This window comes from Nestor notabilis, unplaced genomic scaffold (genome assembly GCF_000696875.1).
Source record: "Nestor notabilis isolate BGI_N333 unplaced genomic scaffold, ASM69687v1 scaffold32710, whole genome shotgun sequence".
NCBI classification, from domain to species: Eukaryota; Metazoa; Chordata; class Aves; order Psittaciformes; family Psittacidae; genus Nestor; species Nestor notabilis.
In genome coordinates this window covers 23,313-41,242 of record NW_009910270.1, presented here as the reverse complement: position 1 = coordinate 41,242, position 17,930 = coordinate 23,313, and the positions used below count along the sequence as shown (strand labels likewise).

At 42.3% G+C, this 17,930-nt stretch overlaps 1 protein-coding gene across 1 annotated transcript in view; it reads left to right on the top strand.

The window, feature by feature from the left end:
• Positions 1 to 240: 240 nt before the first annotated feature.
• LOC104401608 (peroxisome proliferator-activated receptor gamma coactivator 1-alpha-like) overlaps positions 241 to 17,930 on the top strand; it is a gene marked incomplete at its 3' end in the record, with an annotated part of 40,290 nt that continues 22,600 nt past the window's right edge. The window contains exons 1-2 of the mRNA XM_010009243.1: positions 241 to 377; positions 5,428 to 5,607. Coding sequence (XP_010007545.1) covers positions 330 to 377; positions 5,428 to 5,607 — 228 coding nt within the window. The remainder of the gene's footprint in view (positions 378 to 5,427; positions 5,608 to 17,930) is intronic.

Here is a 17,930-nt window from a genome sequence, read left to right as displayed (position 1 = left end):
CGGGGGTGTGGCGTGGCGCTGTGCTTTGAATCTCAGCGTGGTGCCGCGGCCGCCGGGCTCTGAGCGCGTTTTGCAAAGATTTACTTCACTTCAGGCTGGGTCTGCCCCTGGGTGACGTCACGGGCTGGAGCAGCGGCACCAGAAGGCTGGATGAGTGACAGCCCAGCCTACTTTTTAATAGCTTTGTCATGTGACGGGGAACAGTAGTAAGACAGGTGCCTTCGGTTCACTCTCAGAGAGGGTCTCGTTGCCTGCATGAGTGTCTGCTGCCTGCCTGCCTGACTCTGGACCGTAGTTTGCCCGCTTTCCTGCCGTCGCTCCGCAGCTGGATGGCGTGGGACATGTGCAACCAGGACTCTGTATGGAGTGATCTCGAGGTGAGGGGCGCGCGGCGTGGGGTGCAAGCGGCCGGGGGGCTGAGGGGCTTCGTGGGGAACCAGCAGGGCGGCCAAGGTGGCAGACTTTGCAAACAAGTCCCAATCTTATCTTAACTCCAGTAAGTTTGCTATTTTAAGGTTACTCTGCGATGCCTTGAGCAAATCAAAGCTGAGCTCCTGTCATCAGTATCTCCTGCAGTTGGAAACTATTTTCATGTGCCTCTGGCTCGCTTTCCCGTCATATGCAATATTTATGCTCTAAGATATTGGTATGAATCGGTGTCTGAAGTCTTTCCAGTGGCGTTTAGTGGCCTGGTTGGAAAAATGCCATGTTTATTTAGAATAAGATTAACAGTTCCTTAAAAAAAAAAAAATAATAAAAAAAAAAAGTTAAAATTAACCAATGGTTGCATATTTTAATTGCTTGTTTCACTGTGCTCTGTCGAAGGTTTTTTCCTTATTTGTCAGCTGCAGAATTTAAACATGCACACAAGAATGAATACCCCGTTGTTTGGCTTTAGATGCTTTTAGAAGAGATTTCTGGAAGGAGACTGTTTCCCTGCTTCTTCTGGTATTGACATAATGACGCCGTAGCTAATGTCCCATAGAGCAGGGTTCGCAGTCATTCCGAGTAGTCCAACAAATGGTTAAATCCCACTGTACAGCAGAGACAACAGGATGAACCATGAGAATAGAGTTTATGCAGGACTGTGTGAACTGCTGCTGCTGCTGCTGCTGCCGCTGCTGCCGCCGCCGCTGCTGCCTGTGTAAAAATAGACGGCAATACATCAAATCCACAGCTTCTGCTGGCTACAATTCATAAAGGGGGGAAAAAAAAGCAAGCAGCTCCCTGGTAATCTCTGGAGTATAAATTGAGGTTTGAGGATTTCTGCATGTTTGCATTCAGCAAAATGGAGCGTTACCTGAAAGTTTGGGCAACTTCCGAAGCGAGGCAAACTTTCTTTGGACCCCATGGAGAGGAATCCCAAATACAGACCTGCTCAAAGGAACTAATCCTCTGGCTGCGAGCTTGGAATAAGTGCTTAAAATGCTCCCCTCGGGCAATGGGGGAGGGAAAAACAGGTTACAAGCGATGCTTTTTAAATAAGATGTTCCTGCTATAGAGAGCTACCCATCCAAAGTAAAAGCGTTACCGTGTTCTCCAGTATATTTTTGCTATCTGGTGGAGCATGCGTGTGGATTCTCAAGCCTTTTTGTCATGTTTTAAATATTTGCAGCTTGCCATTGTATCTGCTGATTTCTGTTTGCATATTGTAATTGCTCTTATCTTGTTTTGATTTCTTGGTAAAGTGGAATAGATATGGATAATTCATATGTCCTGTAGCTATTATGAGTCAAGGCTGTAAGTGGATGACTTTCTGGCTCCAAAGTCCTAATTGTTTCTGAGTAGCTGGAGTATCCTGTGGGTTGTTGTCTGGCTTGTAGCATGGGTCTCAGCTGCCGGAGCTTCATTTTTCCATCATGTATTATTCCTAATGCTGCTAGGAGCTGATTGAGGAACCAGCTTATATGGAAATACTGAAGATTTATTTTAATCACTAGAGTTCCTGCAATAATTTCAAGCTAGTAACAGAATAGATAAATTATGTCAATGGCTTTTTCATAGTGCAGAGAAGAAAAAAAGAAAAAAAAAAAAGATTTGATCTTAATATTAATTGTGTGGTGGATGGATTAACTGTGGGTAGGATTTTACCAGTGTGCTCCTGCATTGCACTTCCTGTAGCACTACTGGCATCTGCGTGCTGCTTTGGCTCAGGGGATCACCTTTACCGATCTAAAATATCGCAGGCGGCAGGAACTAGAGGCAGCTTTCATTTTTTGAATCATTAATGTTTGCTGTCAACATAAAATGTATTATATTCTCGCTCACGTAATGACAGGATGGCATGTTGCTTAATAAAGGCCTACATCGCTGTAGCTGATCAGCGTCCCCAGTGCTTCACAGCTTAATGAAGGTGATGTACAGTAAGGTTGCGAAGATTGATAGAGAGAATCCACATGACACACATTCTGTCAAGTCTCTCGTTCTTTCCTGAGTTCATCCCCTTCACTGTTCAAAAAACTTGTTAAAAATAAAACACAGTTTATATTTTCATTAATATAATTAAGATGGCACAAGTCCAGTCTTCCTTTTTTTTTTTTTTTTTTTTATTTTTTTTTTAGATTTACCTTCAAAGGCACAAAAACATCCAAAAGGTTAATGGTGAATTATCCTTAATTATAATGATTCATTATCATCAGTGCAGCTAAGCTAATTTATTGTTTGTGCCTGAACTAAGAGAAGAAAAGTCTGTTGGAGTGAAATAACGCACAGTAATTAGCCTTTTGTGTTTAGTGACTGCTTTATCCTCCTAAATGCTACTATAAAATTAAGACTATAGTTGTGGAATAACTATCATATCAAATAGCGGTCGGAAAACAGTGAAATGTATGCGAGCAGCACAGGTGCACCTGTTACAGATGTATAGGCAAACAGTAAATACCAGCGTGTCAGATGAGGACAGTTTTAGGACTTGAGTGTTAAATCTGGCATCATCCAAAGGCCAAATATAAATTAATAACAAGAACACTTGCTACTAATGTGTCTTAGATTAGAAGCATAATGTCATATTCAGAAACATTGATTTTATTATCATGTCAACATTGGCCACAGCATATATACTTCATTTCAGCAATTACAGTTTTTTAGGTGACACTGCAGTCACTGTAGGCAAATGAAAGCTGCGGTGAGCAGGATTTTTTTTAATACCATTGTTTACATTGCTCCAAAAGCCCACTGTAGAAACTTCAAAATGCAGATTACCAAAAGTAAACATGTTTAAGTAGGTGGTTCACAGGGCAAAGCTATTTTTACAAATGAAAGCAGTAACAGATCAGCAGGATACTTTAGAAGTCTACAGCATCAGTTATAAGCTACTGACCTCCACAACACAAACCTGAGAATGATGCTGAGAATCTACCTTTCAGTCAAAAACTAGATTATCCTTTAATGAAATCAGAGACTTCGCCCAAGCATCAAAAAAGGTCATCTCTTCATTATAAGATTGCTACTGGAAGGTTGTGTCTCGTGCTAAAGAAGATGGAAGTCTAATTTTAATTTTTTTCCTTTGCCCATGATAATCATAAAGAATTGTGTGCAGTGAAAATCACTTAAGTGGGGTTTTGACTTCTAAAGTTCTGCAGTCCCGTAAATAGTAGGAAGAAAAGCAACTGCTATTTCGGAGCCTCATTTTGCAGCCTCTCAGCTCCCTTGCCCCTTGGCCTATTCCGTGATTATCTCGTAGTGTCCTGGTAGACGTAGAAGTTGTCTGGTAAATTATAGCTCGCACCAGCTGCACCGAGTCTTTGTGCCAACAAAGTCTTTGCTCTCGGCTGCGCTGCTGCATCCAGCCCGCGCACTGCAGACACTCCACGACTCCCAGGGACAAAATCCTCAATGAAATGCACCTTCAGCAGCAGTATTGTACAAGGCGGTCCTGACGAGAGTGACATAACCGGTACTGAGCAATTTACACCCGTGGACACTGTGTTAGTGCCCTACGGACATCTGTCTTCAGAAAGTGGCACTTTCTGGGTTGACTTCAGTCCAAATAGAAGTTGGGAAATCATTCAAACCACCCAGTCAACTGATAGGAGTCGAGGAGGACCTGCTGTTGGCCATCCTTAGCACAATGCTGGAAATGCTCAGGGTGGAAGCCCTTAGGCTCAGTTGACTTTAAATGGCTTTTAACCATTCAGCATCTGATGCCTTTTCAGTTTTATGTAAGTTTTGCAGTATACTTGTATCAACATAGATGTTTGGAGATGAGTTACAAGGGTATGTGGTACAGAGCAGGAGGAATTGCTTCATCGAGCAGCATTGACATATGGGACTCTGCTATTTGCCAAGCATTACTATGTGTTTTCCGTAATTAGGAAATGGTTTTGGTGGATACTTTAGCATTTCAATTGCTATGCTGTAGTGAATGTGTGTTATTAATTTTGTCTTGCTTAGTAGGTGAGTCAATACCCTATCATACTAGCATATAAAAGGACACTTATTTGACGTTTATTTGTGTTTATCACTGCTCTCTTCATAAGTTGTGGAGAGAAAACCATTTTGCACTGCTGAAGAGGATCCATGCAGACTAGACTTTGTTTACTACCTCAACCAAAATGTTTCACAGACCCTCTGTGTTAGCATTACTGAATCTGAGGCTGCCAGAGGAGGAAATTGCTTTTGGTTCCCTCACTGCAGTGTGCCTGCTGTCTGGGGACACTTAGGAAACTGGCTGGGACAATGTACGGGTTCACACCAAGCAGGTGAAAAGCTGCGTGAACTCATTATCCCTGTCACCCAAAGGTGAATATAGAAGTATTTCAGAACACGCTTCAGCTGCCAGGACCCTGACATGTAACTGAGTGGCTATGGTCTGTCTGTACCTCAAGTGCAACAGGAAAAGAGCACAGCAGTATCTCTGACCCATACTTTTTTATGCCGATATGGTAGCCACCACCATTACTGACCTCAAGGATTATGGTCAGGTTCTGTAGAAGTGAAAGTGTGACTGTCTCCAGCTTGAGCTAGCCTCCAGGGCTGTAGGCTGTAACAGGCTGTGCCTCTTTAACCTGAATGCATCAGGAAATGCGTGACAGACCTTGCCCAGAGGTATTCATCTGTAACTTCTACCTGCACTGGTTTGCTCTGAAGCAGGAGAATAAGGCCATACTTTGGCCTCTGCTGTTAGATTTAATAAAGCTTTGAATATGATTGTTATCAAAGAGTATAGGGAGAGGGAAAATCGTTGCCCCGGGACAGAGATGTGATAGAGAAGACAACTCATGCTCTCCCATTTTCCCCTCCTCTTTGCATACCTGTATAGAGCTAAGAATAATCTAATACCTAGTGGGTTTTTTTCCCGGCAAACAAAGTCAGTTCTAGTGATCCTGTGCCACAGCTTAATCGAGGCTTAATTCTTATCACATGATATTAAAGTTAATAGATTCCTGGTAATTAATGGAACTATTTCTGTGTTGCTGTTTCCTGCAGTGTGCTGCTCTGGTTGGCGAAGACCAGCCTCTTTGCCCAGATCTCCCAGAACTTGACCTCTCCGAACTAGATGTGAACGACCTGGACGCAGACAGCTTTCTGGGGGGACTCAAGTGGTACAGCGACCAGTCAGAAATCATCTCAAATCAGTACAGCAATGAACCCGCCAATATATTCGAGGTAAGGCAAGGCAATGCAAGTGCACTTTGCTTTTTTTTCTAGCCTGCTGGACAACAGTTTTACTATTTTTTCCCTGTTGAGAGACAAAAAACATGGTGATGTGTATTATGGTTTCTGAGTAATCCACATGATCAAAACAGGGCCTGCAATCTGGAGAGAGAAGGAGAAAAGGCCTTGAAAGGAATTAAGTAGAACTTTTGATTTTTGAAAGGAAAGGGATAAAGAGTGCCTAGAGCGCACTGCCCTGTGGCGTCACGGCGAGGAGCTGCACAGTTGTCAGCTACAAAGGAAAACAAAAGTCAAAACGTGTTTGTTGTCTTCCTCTTGCATTCCCTGGCAAGAAGCAAAGTACAGCACAGCAGCTAGCTGATGAGTAGCTGGAGCATTTCTAGTAAAGGTTTTTTACCACTCAGGGCCTTACTGTGCAAGGCACTTGCACACAAATTGAGAGGCCCTTGTAGTGGATGTATAGGGGAGAAAAAGGGTGGATGTGGCAGAGAAGGCAGTGAGGGCTGTCAGTGGTTCAGGAACCAGCACATAGTTTAGGATGTTTCATAGATCTCCTGGTGGAGAACAGTCTTAAAAATAAAGCTGCAGGGTATTAGGAGAGATTTAAATGTTTTCTTTACAATTCTGCCTTGTGGATCAGGCTGTATGAGAGGAGGGTTTCTGTCTCTTTGTCTCCAATCTTCTTTCTTTTGTTGTGTAAAGCCTTCATGATTCTCCACTTCCTAGTGCCCCTCCTGAACCCTAACCTCCCTCCCTCCTTGATGGTAGGAGATGCTATAGATCGTCCACTGGCTGGGAAATTGGACAATAAATTGATTAGGTGTCAGGAAGACCTTGTGTGACAGCGGGCTACGGGTGCTGCCTCTCGCGCAGCAGGACCACAGCTCCAGGAAGTACGGCTAGCCCACTGGCTCAGGGAAGCCCTGAATAGCACAGTTGAGTTTAAAGGCTGCGAAAGATTAACTGAAACAGTATAGTAAAATGCTGACCTAAGATGACCTGAATAAAATTCTTATTTTTTGTATACAACTCTAAACCCACAGTGATCTTCCTGATGTAGCTACTCTGAACTTACACCAGTGTAACTGATAGCAGAAACTAGTCCTCTTTATTCGATTTCTATCATTTACACCCAAGTAACTTGGAATTAATATTATTCAAATCAAAATGAAATGAGCCCTGCAAAGCCCTGTGCTTAGACCCTCTTTTTTCATTAGTTGTATAATGTTCCACTCCTTGTTTACAAAGTTTCCAAACCCTGTCTTGTTCTTGAATTGCACTTGTACTGCCTCAGGCAGGGTAGGGTTTGCTGGTGTGTAGGTTTGGATGGTCAGTAGCAGGGAAGCAGGGGGACAGGGGACCCATTTACAACTAGTGTGATTAGAGAGTGGCTTTGCCTTTTTAATAACTGAGGAGACGTGTTTTTCTGCATTCATCAAAAACCAAATGCAGAGGCATTTTCCTTTTCGAAAAATCAATTGAAGATGCAGACTTTCAAAGTGTTAAGTTCCACATAAGTAATATAATTAAGCATCTACCATCTCTGAGCATACAAATCGTCTGAGAAAAAACAGTGGCATGATCAGAACTAGATTCTTTCCTATCAGACAGATTCTGTTGTCCTCTTTGTCAACCTGGATTTCCTCGCAGTCACCAGCTTCAGTTGCAGGCTGCATGACTGTCTCTCATAGCACAGCTTGGCCCAAAGTTACCTGTAGGGGCAAATTGTGCTCTAATAGCATTCTGCAATACTGCAGTGCAAAATTAGACTATTTTCAGCTTCATAGAGCCATATATTTACATTTCTTCATTGCTTGGCCTAGGAAGATGGGAATGAAAAAGTTATTTTCTCCTCCCATACGTTAATCCTGTCCCCATTCTCCATCGTGCAGCTGGATACCTTGCACTATTTCTTGCCTCTGCCACTCTGTAATGTGACAACTGGGGGTGCTCAAGAACAGAAGAAGATGTGTTCTTCCTCCAGAGACTATCTCACAAACTCTGCGAGGAACTATTTGTTTTAGCTGAGAGAATGGAAGTTTTGTGCAGTTTCTCATTTGGTAATACCTAGATTTTTCCATATTCATCTGCATTGACTTTTATTTTTAAAGGAAATACATTTTTTGTTTACTTTTTTATCTCCTTTTTTTCTTCTCTCATGTCACTGTGGGAGTAGTATGTTTTATCTAAATTAAGCTTCTAGATGAGGCTTTGTCATACAAAAACAGAAATACAGTCTGTTTGGGGTGAAAGAGAGAAAACCAGAATGGCAAACAAACGTTGGAAAGTACAAGAGCAGTGTTAATTGCACAAGCTATACAGAGTTAATTGCCAAGCCTTACCTTAAATGAAGCACACTCTCCTTTGAGGTACTGATACGGTAGGGTCATCATGTAGGTGAGGACTAGTATTCAAAAGCCCTTTACAAAGTTCCTGGATTTCTCTGGCACAGTTTTTAAGAAAGGCTTGTATTTTCAGGCTTTCTGCAAATTATATTCCTGGAAACCCACTTAAGCCAAGCACCCACGAGCATAGGCACTTCCAGTGGCAGTGGGAGTCTCATAGACTAGAAATTATTAATAGTTATGGTAGCAATCAGAAGCCAAGTGAGATAAAGGTCCAATTAGTCTAGATAGTATGTAAGTGTTGAGAATATATCCCTGCTCTCATCTGCTTAGGTGTGATGAGATACTGCCCTTCTCCCTAGTATTAAAACACATATTTTGCAGACGCACCTAATAAATCTCTGCATTATTCTACTCACATGCCAATGTAACCGCTACTAGTCCCGAATCAAGCCTGTACCATCTGTCCCAGCACAGAGGCTCTTCTTATCAGTGTGGGCATGTAGGCGTATTATGAATATGTTGATTTCTTTCCATCACAGCTTGATCACTTTTGGTTTTCACCTAGTTTTCTTTGCCTGTTGTTCTGACTACTGGAAAGATAAAATGAAGGAGTTCTTGCCCTTCAGGGCACTGTCTATTGACACAGATTCATGCAAGTAAATAGTTAACAAGTTACCCGAGACCAGTTATTTAGATGGTTCACTGCATCATTCACTTTCATGTTTTGCTTTTGTGAAGAACTAGGCTTTTAAAAGTTCTGTTTGTAAAAATTAATTTGATTACTTTCATAAAACCAAAATTATTAGTTTTTCATTTTCAAGGCCAATGCTATGTGAAAACATGAACCATACAACTTGATGTGGCACGAGTGATAAGGCTATTTGTTCACAAAAACTGTTGTCCCCGAGGCTTCCTCAAATATACCATACCCTGTCGTGTAAGGTTAGTCAATTCTAAAATTATTTGTGACCCAAGCTTAGCATTATGGAGAGAGAAGATACCTACGGTGGATATATCTCTTTGTTGGGATTGCTTACAAAGAACTGAACTGATGTAGCCCATGGATAGGCAATAACTGTTAAAGTGTAATGAACTTGTGCAAAATCAGAAAGATTTCCAAATGTGGTGTTCTCTTACTTAGCAGAACATTTTTTTTTAGCCTTTAAAAACCTTCAGAAAACCCACATTGCTTGCCCTTCTGTGGATTTAATTTACTTATGTATCTCTGTATTCCAGAAAGATGCTCCTGTTTGATGACTTTATTTTAATTGTTTTGCATAGGTGTAGTCCAGGTTACTTATCAAGACTGTGCTATGTGCCGTGTATTTGGAAAGCCTGAATAGGCTACTATGTTTGATTGTAGGCTGCCAAAAAACACTGTATGACAAGCAGTGAGAATCTGGGGAGAGAAAGAGATACACAATGAAATGCATACTGTCTTGCCCCTGGCAGCAGGGAAGTTCATGGAGATAAATGATTTCTTATTTATTTGGAAGGGTTTGCATCAGGAAGATGATGAGGGTAGGAGGGGTAAGGGAGAGCCTTAAACATCACCAGGGTAATTTGCATTGGTTCATATTATAAACTCCCTTGTGTTCTGTGGTGCTGCCAGTCTCTTTCACTATTTCAGGTTATTCATTCAAGGTTTGCAGCCAGATTGATTAATGAATTACCAGATCTTGCGTAAAATGACTTGGCCTGACTTTTAAACAACCACCAATGTTTTCTTTGCCAGTCTTGTGACTGGTGTTAATGGGTTTCCAGAGAGCTGAGCCTATATAGACTTTCTGTACTGGCCTCCCCTAGCATTTTTTCCACTTTTTAATTTTCTCTGAAACTAGTAGCCCAGGGCAGGCAGTTCAAGGAGATATAATCTCAGGGAAAAAAAGACATAGTAGTCAAATCCTTGATGGCTGATGCCCTTCAGTGCCAAATCAGCATGATTTATCATAGCCATCTATTCAGCACAACAGAGGCTGGAGGTGAGCTGCATGGTGTACCTCACACAATATGCATAACTAGAGCTCTGAACTTTGAAGGAAAGCCTCAGAGCTATTTGCAAAGTGCTGGTGCTTAGTGAATACTAAATTACATTTAGGAAATAGTCTACTGCTACCAGTTATACTTCATTTTTATTCTTGACACAGACACCTAAATCAGAGAACAGTAACATTTCAGAGATTATGGTAGCAGTTTGGGTATGTTCCAACACTATAATAGGATCAGAATTTTAAGGCCTTTTTTATTATTACCAATAGTCACTTAGTTTCTACTGCAGCGTACTTTGTAGGGAATTACAGCTTTTACTAAAAAGATTAAAATGCTATTATGCAAATGATTGCAGTATGTTATTATGTTTACAAATTAACATCCATGGCTCAACACACAAATTAACTAACTATTCCATCTATATTATTAAGGATTTAATAAAGTAACTGTTGATAAAAATGAGGAGTTTGGAACAGTTAATAGGAACTGATTGTGATTTAACATAGAACTTAAACATTTTGTTTAATGTTCTAGATGGTATAATGGCAGAATAAAGCTTATCAAAGTGCTTAAAAGAACTGAGATTGTGTGAATGGCATAGCAGCATGTCTCAGGCCTCAGAGAGCGCAGACTAAATAGCTCTGGGCAGTAGCATAGAGTGGGCAGCGTATCAGTGAATCTGAAGGTAGCACAGGACCATCTCATATCAACATGTAGTTTCCTGCTCTAATAAGTAGGAGTTTTGAAATTCAGATTCATACACATTGAATGTTTTACATGATAAGCACACGTAGGGTGCTTGGGAACTTGTGTCCCTCTAAAATGCATCCTGTAATGATGTGCTTCTATGGCAAATGGGATTTTACTGCTGAGAGTACCGCTGCATAGCAAAAAAGGGGAAGGCTGAGTTCAGGCTGAGATGACTTTACAAACAGCGCTGCAAATTGCTATTCCTAGCAGTTCATAAGAGATCATAAAAGCAAACAGATAAGAGCTACTGAGGTCCTAGAGAAATGAATGTACAGTATGTGGTTATGAGATAGATTTAGTAGGGAAACAGACAACATTGTAGGTTTAATACAACAATAAACATAAAAGGCAAAAGATGCAGATTTGGGGTAGGAAACTTTATAAGAACAATAAAAGGTAACAATGTATCATAAAAACCGCATGTGAGACTGGGAGAAAGACCCTCGGTTCCAGGGGAAATAAACAGCAGAGGCAGGGTGAAAGTGCCAGAATTGTTATATTCCTGATGGAGCAATGTCACATTTCTTGTGTGTTTGAATGAGTTACCTTTTCCAGTGTCTCTGGCCTGACTCAGGTTTCTGCATCTACTAAATAGGAGACCAGCACAATAACATTACATCTATGGGGATGATGTATGTAAACTATAATCTATGACTAGCTATGCTGACATTTAAAAAGGCTCTAGCAGTAAGTGGAATTTATTTTACTCGAACCAGCTGCTATGTAATTGGAAAGAGTTTATGCAAATGCTCTGTACCATGTTAGCAAGGTGTGCTGCTGCTCCCTTTTCTCTCCTGCTTGGACAAACTACAAACTGTCTAAACACATCTCTGTTTTAATGCAAGAACCTTGCGTGTTGGTCGAAACCTTCAGGCAGGAAAGAAGTCCCAAATGAGAAAAAAACAATTGCTTTGAGAGCTTATTGCTTGATGTACGAGGCCACCGCGACCATTCCCCAGGCACACAATCAAGAAAATGCAACTGATCCCCTTCACATTCCCATTAAGGAGATATTTCACCTGGAGCAGTCGTGGCTTGAGATATTCACCATGTCTCTGCTCTGCTGAACACCTATCCTCTCTGCAAGAGGGAAGACTAACACTCACAAGAGCAGTAGTAAGCTAATTAGGTCATTAGACAAATGTCTTGGCCCAGGTTAAAACCAGCCCTTGAGGACACTGTGTTACACTGTGTTCCCACTGGCTACATATCTAAATACAAACTGGTGTCAGCTGCCATACAGACAAAAATGTAATAGCCTCCCTTCACAGAGGTCATCTTAAATCCACTTTGGTCACAGTCACACTCCACATCTGTTTTAGTGAGATGCAGTTTCTTAAGGTGGCATTTGGACTTCATAAGCACACAAACAACCGAGCTATAAATTGCTACTGCTGGAGTTATTTTGAATAAGTGTATACTGTTTCATATTTATAATGGTGAGTCTTCATAATATTCGCAGTGAATATATAACACAGATCAGTTCAACAAGCATGAAATTGTATGTTGTCAACTTGTCACATAAATAGAGCCATATTCTAGCTTACGATAATGTTGAACTAAATATTTTCTCCCTAGAACTGCAGAGAGGGCCACAAAAAAGTGGGACAGTGGCTCTGTCTTTTGTTAGAAAAAAAAAACCACTCCCGGAGTCGTTGCTGGTGGGAAGTAAATATTCCTGATAAGATTCTTCCGGCTTTTTCTTCCCTGTTTGCTTAACAACAGCCACAGAAAGTTTGCCTATCTTAGACAAATGCTAATTGGCTAAACTGTTAAATTTATTTCCCTTAATGGTTTTATTTCTAGTGTAACCTCTTTTTTCTTTTTTTTTTTTTTTTTATATTGTTGCTATTTTTGCACTGTGCATCATTGCTAATTGCTGCTAAATGCTCCATCTTAACCCTGGCGTGCTCTTTCTCTGCTGCCCCATCCCACTTAACATTAACTCAGGCCCATGCCATTACAGAAGGATAAAATTACAGCAAGGCTTAATTTAGGAATTATTTTTTTTCCTTGGTGCCACTAACCTATTGTGCATGTGTAGGTCAGGAGGAGGAAATTGCACAGGGCAGGTGTGTGGCAGGGAGGAAGTTTTGGTATTGAATTGTCTCAAACTATTTGTTTCCCTGTGAGCAGAAAAATACAAGGAAAAGTTTGTGTGTGCATGTGTGTCTGTGAAACCTTATCCACTTGTAGCATTATGGTTAATACACAGATACACCAGAAATGTGCAACCTTTCTAGAGGAGTGCCCCTGCCAGCTTTCTGGGCCTTTTTTTCTCCAGTGCCTGGTTTTTATTTCAGTAGCTTTGTGCAGGTGCATACAGGCTCCTAATGCCTGTGTTTGCAGGTGATGGACTGCAGCACTGGCATGCACAGGGTTCCGGCTGTATGAATGCATGCGCAGCCTAGGGGGCTGGTTTCAGGTCTTGGTGGAAATCAGTCCTGTCACAACACAGGGCTGGTGGCTTTGGCTGAGTTTTCCATCCTGACACAATGGAGCAACAGCCTAGCTTAGTAATTATTGAGAAATTAATTAGCACTTTGTGGTGGTGATGAGTCTGAAGGGCCATGTGCATTTTACCACATGCAGTAATCACTGGGTTTTGTTTATGAAAGCACAAAACCAAAACCTATTGAGATTTTGGTGTTGTCATGAAGCCTGAGCTGTGTGATGCACCGGAATAATGCTTCCATTTCCTCACACACATCTGTGCTTTTGTGCTTTACTGTCAGTAAACAATGGGGCGCTGGTCCGTAATGGGCACTTCTAATCACTAAGACAATAATCAGAAGAACAGAGTGTTTTCTGTGAGGAACCACTGTGGCAGCCTTGGGCGAGTGTTGTTGACTTGTTGATTTATGACAGCTTTGAATTGCCTGAACTGCTCACATGAAGTTCAGGAGGATCAGCCCTTCCAAGCATGTTACAGGGTTAGAGGTGTCAAACGGGCAGAGGGAGCTTCGCACACCTCTAACACTTCTGTCTGCCTCCATATCTGCTCCTTGTGGGCTCAGTGACACTGAGTGTTTATAGGGATTTGGAGGGGCAGTCCATCAAGTAGTCTGATGGACTTCAAATCTCTCCTATGGGAGATACACTTGCCTGAAAATAGAGAAACTGGATGGAAAACTTGTTTCTCACCCAGGAGATGACTGTCAAGAAGGTGGTGGTAATGGTTGTCTGGAGGATTGGTTTGGTCAGAGGAAGGTTCTGCTTCCAGAGAGCTGCTAGAAGAAACAACGGGAGTTTTCTCCTGGAATGGTAGTTTCTTCTGGAGGGAACTCAGAATTGTTTAATTGTTTCTGAAAGTAGTCTTAAACCTTTATGAAAAAAACCCCAACAACTGCTCTCCCAAGTTGCTGTTTAAGCAGTGACGTAACGATTCAGGAACTGCATTGGAAAATGCAGGTGATAAACATTATGGGAGTGAGACTTCTCACTGGGATTTTGGCACTGGTGAGAACACTGCACGTTTCCACAGAGCAGTCGGTGACCCTAAGTGAAAAGCAGGTATGATGAGAGGTGTAGAACTCTTCTAGCATTCAGGTGTGGGGGTTTTTTATTTTATTTGCATCAGCCGACTAGGTGCACCTAGTTACGATGTGCTCCACCTTGCCAGGCCCTGTGGGTTGAGACTGAGTGAAGAGGACCTTAGGTCTATTGTCTTCACTTCAGGAGGGCTTGTTGGTGAGGTGTGGGCAGCCAGGTAGTGCGGGTGACTATGGCTGGTAGAGGATGAAGAGTGAGCTTGGGGCAGGGGAGGGCTTTGCAGAATCACAGAATTGTTGGGGTGGGAAGGGACCTCAGGAGGTCGTAAGGTTCAACCCCACCTGCTCGGGCAGCACCACCTAGAGTGGAAGGTTGAGGAATTATTTCTGTGTTCCTCTGCTGCTGCTTCTCCTCCCTTGAGCTGTCACTTTATTAGGACTGGTAATGGGTTCCTGATCCCATTTGGAAAGTCTTACTCTATAATCTTAAGGAACTATGGACTCTCCAGGAGGCATGTCTGTATGTAACAAGAAGCCCATCGTGGTCAAATATTAGTTTTCAGAGGAAAATGGGTGGCAGTCAAGAGTGTTCTCAGTCTGGCATAGCTTTTCATGTCAAATTTTCATGTAAGGAAACCTACCTCTTGGGCTGGTCTTAGCTTCCACAGGTCCTTAGCCTGTCCATTTTCATAGGCTTGTTGCCTATGAAATTCTAAAGTTGTCAGGTAAAAAACAAGTCATATGCAATTATTGTAATAAAAAAGAAACCCTAACTGCATGCTTACTGACATCGGGTTGGATGTGTCCGGTAAGGCATTTGACCCTCCAGGCGAGCACAAGAGGAGCAATAAGTTTTTATTTCTACCTATCTGGGGGAAAAATGCATTTTTAAAATTCTTTTCCTGGTTTTGTGTTTGCTTTACTTCCCCCACCCCCACCCCCCATCAGGACTGGTGTGGATTTTCTTGGCTATATTGACTGTCCTTAAAAGCCCAAAAAGCACTCTTCACACTAGTATGAAGATACCAGGCAAAACATTACCAATTGTCACCTCAATTGCATCTGGAGAAAAGCCAGAGAAACTTGTGGGGTTTTTTTCTAAGGCATAAGAAAATATCACACTGTCCTTAACACTACAAAGACATTCATCCATTTCCAGTGAAGGGCTGTCAAACTGCTTCTGCTTGTATGTGATGTCATTTTCCTTGCTGTTGGTCCCACTGTCGTATAGGAAGGGTCAGGTCAAATCCTTGTCTGGAGACCAAGTCTCCCATTTGCAGAGGAAATCTCTCGGGCAGAGAGGATAACGTTACAAAACAGAGGCTAACATTTCAAAACAGCTCTGCTGCCTCTGGCACAGTCTAGAGCATCACAGACCAATAACTCCTATCATGTCACTCTTGCAGCACCTTATTATCTATGTTTTTCTGTAAATCCAATCCGAGACTGTCATTACCAGTTTCAGGTAGGTGAACACCATCTGGGTGAAATAACCATGTGCCAGTGATGGGCTGGAGGGGGCTCTTGTTAGTTAATCATCCCTACCTTCCATTTGATGAGTTAATTTGTCTGTTGAGCCATGGAGGAGCCCCCAAGAGCTCCCAGGAGCCCCTTGTTAAAATTCTGCCGACAAATGGGAAGATAGGGATGATTTCACTCCTCTTGCTGGAGCCTGTGCTATCTATGATACTGCTAAATCATCCATAATGCATAACTTTCTATGCATTCTTTTTGTTACAGTTCTGGCAGCATATTACTTCTTTGTGCATTTATTTTTTAAACATTGTCACTGGATACCTAACCCTCCTGAAAATCTCATACCATGAATTAAGGTTAATTGCAGTACTTCCATGTGGCCTTTTAGTAGCTGACATGCCAGGTTCCTTGGCTGTGATGCTGGGCTCCCTCCCCCCAGTTACTAAACACAGTCTTTATTTACCTGTTTCATGGTAATGCCTAAAACCCCTGTGGTAGGGGGATAGGCTCTTTGTACGTACTGGTGACCATCCCAGTTTTATGGTATACATTCTGAAGTCTTGGAAGGAGCAAAGGTAGTGAAGGAAGGAAAGAGGTGATCCTAGGGGCTTGTGAGGGAAGGTAAACTCAAGTTACTCTTCCTTCAGAGGCCTGGGAGTGCTGCTGTCTAACTAGGCTCCTCTTCCTCCCAGCCAGCTGAAGGTGGTTACAGCCTGCAGAGCTTGTCCAGCCCAGGAAATACAGTTCTAACCTTCAGCACAGCTAGCAGATGCTAGCTTCAAGTTTCAGTTGTGTTGATGCAATTTGGGACTACTAAACCTGGGAAGAAGCTGCTGTAAGTAGTACATCCCAACATGGAGACTTGTTTATCTCCAGACCTAAGAAGAAGAATTAAATGGAAAAATTAAAAAAAAAACCAACCAAAACAAACAACCAAAACCTCCCCCCACCAAAAAAAAATAAAAAATAAAAAGACTGAGAAGTTAAGAAATACTGTCATTTGGAAGATGCTCTGTTCCCTTTTTAACTAGTCAGACAGGGCTTGTCAGCTGTGATACAGTGGTCTTACAAGCCAGATGAGAACTAACTCCTGCTATGTCTCTGCATAGTGCTGATGGGTGCTGTGGGTGGATTTATTAGCTTTCACTCAATATTGATGTTTGTCCTAGGCTGTGTTCTGAGAGAGAGCAAACCTCTTCTGCAGGAGCACAGGGAAAATGATGGAGGGACACTGGAGTAAACCTGTAAGAGTCAGCTGGGATCCTACCAGCTAGAGGTGACTATAATGTACCCAGCAAGTTTCTGCGGAGTTAGCTGGTGTCTCTGCATTGTGTTTTCAGAACTGGTTAGGAAGGATTATTTGTCTGTGTTTTGTACAGACCCAAATGGTGTTCAAGACTTGAGTGCTCTGCTGTGAGTGCTCAGGGAACTTGCCTGGAGTACCAGGGATCCTAGCATCACAGAATGGCTTGGGTTGGAAAGGACCTTAAAGATCACCTAATTTCAACCCCCCTGCCATGGGCAGGGACATGGTCAGGGAGTGGGAATCATGTCAAGGTCTCCACACTGAGTCAGTTCAAGTCCAGTATGGTCAAGAGCTAGTAGGCCATGGAGGGCTAATTCTCAGCTGCAACATCAGCACCGCCTTACACCCCAGTCCCAGCATTTGCAGCTCTGTAAGCGCAGTCCAGATGCACTTGAACTGCCTCTCTGTGGACCCAGTCTGGACCCAAGAGGACTTGTTAGGGGCAGCCCTTTGCTGTGCAGAGGTAGTTGTTCTCTTTCTGGGTCTCTCACAAGATTAGACTTGTGAAACTTTGATTTTTACACCCAAAGCTAAAGAATGAAAAAGACCTATCCCTAATCTTCAGCCTGTAATAGTTCTGATTTCCTAATTTGTGCTTTTGAAAATTGTGTATATGTGTTCTTAGAGATGTGCCTTGGCCCAGCAGGCATGTCAGAAACTTTGTAGAAAAATGGCTTTTGTGGTTACTGAGCTTTTACGTCAGTCCAGCTTGAAACATCCAGGAACGCTGCCTTCTCAAGCCAGTTACGCCAAGTTGTACCATGCACACAGCAGGAACCTTAAAGTGGACCCTTCCACTTGATCTGCCATTATTCCCTCCTAGGCTATCACTCCTAGGAGGGAATAGGCAAGCTCCTAGGATGAAACTTGCCTTCCATCACTGAAAAATCAGCTATTTCCTACAGCTTCTGTCAGACTGCTTTTTTCCCCAACCTGAATTCACAGGGATGAACA